At 56.0% G+C, this 5,762-nt stretch overlaps 2 protein-coding genes across 3 annotated transcripts in view; one reads left to right on the top strand and one right to left on the bottom strand.

Moving 5' to 3' along the window:
* The window catches only part of PPM1G (protein phosphatase, Mg2+/Mn2+ dependent 1G), a 16,835-nt gene extending 14,058 nt beyond the window's left edge, over window positions 1–2,777 (bottom strand). The window contains exon 1 of the mRNA XM_057386023.1: window positions 2,288–2,777. Within this exon, the coding sequence (XP_057242006.1) occupies window positions 2,288–2,407 (120 nt within the window). The 5' untranslated portion in view covers window positions 2,408–2,777. The remainder of the gene's footprint in view (window positions 1–2,287) is intronic.
* Window positions 2,778–2,998: 221 nt separating this feature from the next.
* The window catches only part of NRBP1 (nuclear receptor binding protein 1), a 35,380-nt gene continuing 32,616 nt past the window's right edge, over window positions 2,999–5,762 (top strand). Inside the window, exons 1-2 of one of the 2 annotated variants that reach the window (XM_057386025.1) lie at window positions 2,999–3,078; window positions 3,275–3,494. In XM_057386025.1, the coding sequence (XP_057242008.1) occupies window positions 3,291–3,494 (204 nt within the window). In that variant the 5' untranslated portion in view covers window positions 2,999–3,078; window positions 3,275–3,290. Of the gene's footprint in view, window positions 3,079–3,274; window positions 3,495–5,762 lie in introns of those variants that run through there. The other variant, XM_057386026.1, reaches the window with a different exon arrangement.

A 5,762-nucleotide genomic window follows, 5' to 3' on the forward strand; every position in this document is an offset into this window, starting at 1 on the left:
CCTGAGCACTGCACGAGTTCACAGGAGCTCCAGAAGTGCATTACCTGCTATCCAGCCTTCTGGGATCACCCACTCTCCCCGGTCACCAGAGTGGTTACTCTAACCAGGGTGAAAAACTGTGTGTCTTAAACATCAAACACCTAATTCAGTTGAAATCAGCAAATAAATTAACAAATTAACCTGAGAGTTAATTTAAGAAATCCCCATATTTTGAACCAAACTCTTGCAGTTTTTGAAGCAAGGGGTTTTGTTCTGACCCTGGGAGAGGAATGAAGCTGTAAACTGGTGCTGTTAGTGTCTCACTGCGGGGGTATGGTCAGAATAGGAATAAGTTTGGAGTGGTCCCATCCAACCATATCCTGTGCCTCCCACTGTATCCCAGAGCACTCCTCCAAACCATAAAACTGACTTCAGCYCTTTGTTTCTTCTAGTACCYAATACAAGGGGTTTTTTTGTATCCKTATCCTTTGSGCCCCTCATCTGCCCCAAACAYTTCCTTACTCCCAAACCAACTCTCTGGACTAAGTTACAGTATTGCTTCAGAGCCCTGTACACTTAGAGGCTCCTAAAACCCAAGTACAAGGTGGCAAAAAAAAATTCCTTTACACACAAAATACCTGCATCTTACCACGTGCACACTCTGGCTGGCTTCACCAACACACATAGAACCAGAGCATTAAGTACAAACATTTGCTCAGAACCTTCTCCAAGCCTTTTAGAAGAGCAAAGGGCAATTGAACATGACAAAAAGGAAGAAAACATACCAAGACAAGACAGAGAGCAGAACACAGCGTGCTRGAATGCAAGAAAATGGACTGCTCAGCTGTGTCCAAAACACATTTCTTTCCCATCAGGCTCAGAAGCAATCTGCAGCAGGTTCAGCTCCTGCCATATGGCTATTTCTTGGGATAACTCAACTAAATCACATCCACACTGATGGCCACAATGCTGCCTCTGCCAGCAAGGATAAGCCAGGGATGTTGGGTAGTGCAGAAAGCACATCTGCAGCCTGGGAGCTCCTCCAGCCTCTGCAAAGGTACCAGAGACAGCCCTCAAGCAGGTAAAGTGAGAGYCCKCAGMACAATAATAATAATAATAATAATAAATAAATCAGGGTCACTCTGCCCTCCCTCAGCCCAGCCTGGCTCCTCAACACATCACAGCTCTGTGCAAAGGGATGCCAGAGCCAAACCTGCATTTAGCTGCTCACACACACACATGTATTAATCACCTTTGAGATTGCACCCAGTGCTCAGGAATGTCCCTGTGCCATCCGTTCCCTCCTGCAGGAGTCACTGAAAGGACCAGCTCGGACACTGTCAGCCAGTTCAGCCCACACACACCCAGAGTGTGACTCCGGAGCACAGGTACCAATTCTGCCTCTGGTACCCCAAGGTTTCACATGCAGAAAGGAGGAAAACWCCTCTGGTCACCGTTCTGTCACCTGTATGATTGGTGTCCCACTCCAAGAGGCACTGAAGTGTCTGACAAAATGGCTCATGAACCCATAGCACAAAAATCCAGTGTCTGACAGCCTGAATAGGACATTCTCTCCACACCAGCTACAGGGCTCCAAACCTGACACYGAGAGAGTGGCTGCGGTGAGCAGGACCAATCCTCACCGAATGCAGCTGTTTGCTGGATGCCCAGAAGGGAACACAAACCAGCACATCACTGGTGCTCACAGAGGGTGTGAAGTTCACGGAGCTGCATGGCCCAGCAGCTCCGCACTGCCCTCACACAAACAGCAGCTTTAGGAGCAGCTCCTGCAGCCTCCTGTACTGGGGGAACACGGGCAAACATCCTTAGATGTGGGTCTAGGGGTAGCTCATCTGCCCACAACAGGCCCAGCAAAGCTGGGACTGCCAACAGGAGAGAGAACAGCCATGAGAACTTTTCCTAGAAATTTTCCTACAAATAAATAAAAACAGGAAGCACAGCAAGACACCACCGCTTCATTTCAGGGGAGAAAACCAGGCATTTTCCCCGAGACTTTCCCAATCGCCTTCACTGAGCACTTGACCCCAAGCACCAAACGCTCTTTTCCTCCACTTTTTACCCTGGATTCCTGATTTCTCGCGGGGATTTCTCCAGTTGCACGTGTCCCCCGCACACCGGAGGGACTCTTCCCGCAGGAGCCGGAACATGAGGCTGCCCGGGAAGGCAGAATGCCAATCCCGGCAAAGGCAGGAGGAGTTGACCGAGAGCSCCCAGAGCCCGGCGCGGTCGGGGCCTGTCGGTGAAGAACTGCCGCCGCCCGCCATCCCCCGCCGCCTCACTCCCTCACCTCCATGGAGACGCGCCATCCCTGCATGGCGCTGAATCCGAAGTGCAGCGGGCGCGGCCCGAGCCCGGCGCCGTCCCCGGAGCTCTTCACCGTGTTGGGCTGCGACAAGTAGGCGCCCATTGCGGCCGCGGCGGCCTCGGTCGGCGGCGACCGGACCGGACCGGGGGGCGCGGGCGGAGCGCGGGGGCGGCGGGACCTCGCACCGGCGGGCGGCGACCGGAAGTCGCACGGCCGGAAGCGCGGAGGCCGGAAGCACCGACCATAGAGACGCGGCCAGAGCGGCACCGGGGCCCGCTCCGCCCTGGGACTACCCACACGGCCCACCGGGGGCTTCGACCGGCCCGAGGCTCCTTCGGAGGCACAGCGGAGAAGGGACCGGCGATGYTACCGTGGGCCGGTGCCGCAGGCAGCCGCTCGCACAGCTAAAGCCACGCACGGCCGCAGCCAAGGCCGCTATTCCCTCGCCCCTCTACATGAGGGGCCCTCGCGCACACAGCGTGTTATATACGCTCAGTGGCGCCCGCCGACCAATCAGCGACCTCGGCAGCGCCCCTCCCGCTGTCATTGGCTACCGCACGGGCCTGCCCCGCCCCCTTCCCGATCCTTCACGGCCCTTCGCGCAGGGCGCCCCCTGCCGAGTGACTCAGCGCCGAGTCCCGGCCATTGGCGGGCGCTGACGCGCTGCTGGCGGCGCTGATTGGCTGCGGCAGAGGCTCCGCCCCGCACGGCGCGTGACGTAGCGCGGCGGTTGCGGCGGGGACGTGCTCGGGACCGGGAGGAGCGCGGCCCCGGTAAGTGCGCGGTCCCGGCCCTCACCCCCCGCCCTCACAGCCCCCGCCGTGCCCCGGACCGGCTAGCTTGGGCACCGCCAGCAGGCCCGGGSCGCGGCCCCGCCTGACAGGCCCGGCGGGTGCGGCCCGATCCGGCCTGCGGGCCCGGCCTGGCCTGGCGCCCCGCCGCGCCTCACGGACCGCGCCTCTCCCGCAGGTTGTGCGAGCGCAGCATGTCGGAGGGCGAGTCCAAGCAGGTGCCCAGCAGCGGCTCCGACCCCAAGCCGGAGCCCGCTTCCTCTGGCCCGGGGATGACCTCGGTGTCTGCGCCGGTGACTTCGGCGGCGCCCCCAGAGGAGGAGGAGGAGGAGAGCGAGGACGAGTCCGAGATCCTGGAGGAGTCGCCGTGCGGCCGCTGGCAGAAGCGGCGCGAGGAGGTCGGTGCCGGGAGCGGTTCCAGGGCTGGACAGCGGGGGAGCGCGGGCGGGGCTCGGGTGGCCGCTTGTCCCGCCTCCCCGGGTGCTCCTGCCACCTGTCCCCGGGACAGCCGGGCCCAGAGTGCGGCTCCATCCCGCTCCCGGGGGGCAGGGAGGTGGGTGCTCCTTTGCCAGCCGCGGGGCTGCCGTTCGGCGGGCCCGGAGCGTCTGGGCTGGAGCGGAGCCCGGGATGTCTCTCCTGCCGCAGGCGGGTGTCACGCCTGGCTGTTGCTGTGGAGTAGGGAGTGGCCCCGGCATTCCCAGTGTGTGTCGCGTTTCAGAGATCTTTCACTCTGGGAAYGGTGAAAAGCAACGACTGCGTAGTTCTTGGTGTTCACTGGTGGGGAGTGTAAATAATACCTGCTGCCGAGGTGGCCAGAAACTTGGGCCACTTACCCRGGCTCATCAGCTTTTGAATCCTTGCTTTTGGTTTGTCTTGGCGTTTTCAATCAGGATAAAGCACAGTCAGCTCACACAGGCTTGTTTTTGGCCTGTCCTACCCGCRCCCATAGCTCAGTGCGTGTGCTGGCAGTGTGCTCTGTGAAGACACAAGGAGATTAGATCGCGTTGTTTGGGACATATCCCTTTTTCCGTTSGTTGCTGGGCTCTGTTTTTCTTCCTGGGGACTGCTTGCACAAGCTGGTTTCTGCTTTGTGCTGGCACAGTGCCCCTGCCCGAGCTGGGCAGGCTGTGCAGCCCTGGCAGGTGCTGACAGACAGACARTGTGCTTGCTCCAGTGCTTCGGCACAAGTGCTGATGGGGCTTTTCTCAGCTGAATCAGGGCTGAACACGGGGGTTTGTCTGCTTTGTCCACCGCTGCAGAACGGGCACTGCAAACCCCGGTAGTGGTGAGAGAGTAATTTGTTCTGATGTAAATTTGGAGGTCAAAATAAGGTCAGGGATGCCCCGCAGTTCTTCACCTTTGGTTGCTGGGAGCTGTCATGGATTGGTTTAATGTGAGCCAAACCCTGGCATGGTGTGATTAGAATGTGCCTTTAGTGGTGAGGCTCTGCAGATTGGTTACAAATGTAGCTAAATGTTAAGAAAAAGCTTTTCTTTCCCGTTTTTTTAAAAGAATATGAAGCTCTGGTTCTGTCGTTTATGGTATATTCTGTTCCTGAAATGCTTTGTGTCTTGCTCTGCACTGAACTGGCATATGCCAGAGAACAAAGCTAGTTTGCTCATGTCRTCTTTTCAATGTGTTTTATTTAGTACTGATCATTTTGTCACAGAAAGATAAATCTACTCCCAGGGTCTTCTGTGTTCTCCTACATGACAAATAAGATTTGGGAAGCTCTAGTGTTTTCTTTGGATTTCAGTTCCCCCTCTGCAGACAAATTCAGGCCCAGACACAAGAAGTTCATTGATATTTTGGCATGGCTAAATAATCCAGCCTGAAGTCTTTTGGCTTCAGGCTGTCTACTCCCGTGGGTCGAGGGATAGGTATTTTGGCCACAGATACCATTGGTGAGTGATCTGGGTGAGCTTGGGGCTGCTGCTGGTGAAGCCTTCAGCCATCAGGGCTGCACAGACTCGTGTCTGACTGGGAGTGGCCTCAGCTGCAGCTGTCATCCTGCAGTGAAATCCTGGTGTGTCTCTGGATTTCAAACGTGAATTTGTTGCTCAATTAGCCCTGARCTTGTGGAGGCTTTTGTTCCCTGAACTGCATGACATCAGACTCTGCTGTCTTAAGCATTTGGGTTGATCTTCTCTTCAGAGTAAATTCTCCCACTGCAGATGTCCTAACATTAAATTTATTAGGAACAACAGCTTTACTTTCTGAGCATCCCAGAGCAGAGTGCCCCKTTTTCTGGGGAGGTGTGGCAGCTCAGTCCTCACTGGTTATTCCTGTCAGTGCAGTGTGTGAATAGGCTCTTACAAGCGAGGTGTTGTTACTCTGTTGAGAAAGGATTTGCTGACCTTTTCCTAGTGATGCAATCCCGGTCTTTTATAATGGTAATATCTTCTGGATGTTGGATTAGGTGGCACTGTGGGAGCAATGAGACAYGATAATCTGGAGAGGAATGGGTGCATATGGTTGCAGAGTGAGACAGTGTGTTCTTCCCGTGCTCTGGTACTTCCTGGGTGTGACATTCTTTCCTGCTTGCTCTGAGTGCGTGTTGAAATGTAATGGCCTTGCTTTATAAAAAAAGAAGAATTGTTTTATCATCCATTAAGTGTTTGTGATGAGCTCGCTGCAGCAGAGGTGGGGCTGTGCAGACAGTGCGG

The sequence above is a fragment of the Malurus melanocephalus genome, unplaced genomic scaffold (assembly GCF_030028575.1).
Source record: "Malurus melanocephalus ecotype Western Australia unplaced genomic scaffold, MMel_1.1 scaffold_901, whole genome shotgun sequence".
Classification (NCBI taxonomy): Eukaryota; Metazoa; Chordata; class Aves; order Passeriformes; family Maluridae; genus Malurus; species Malurus melanocephalus.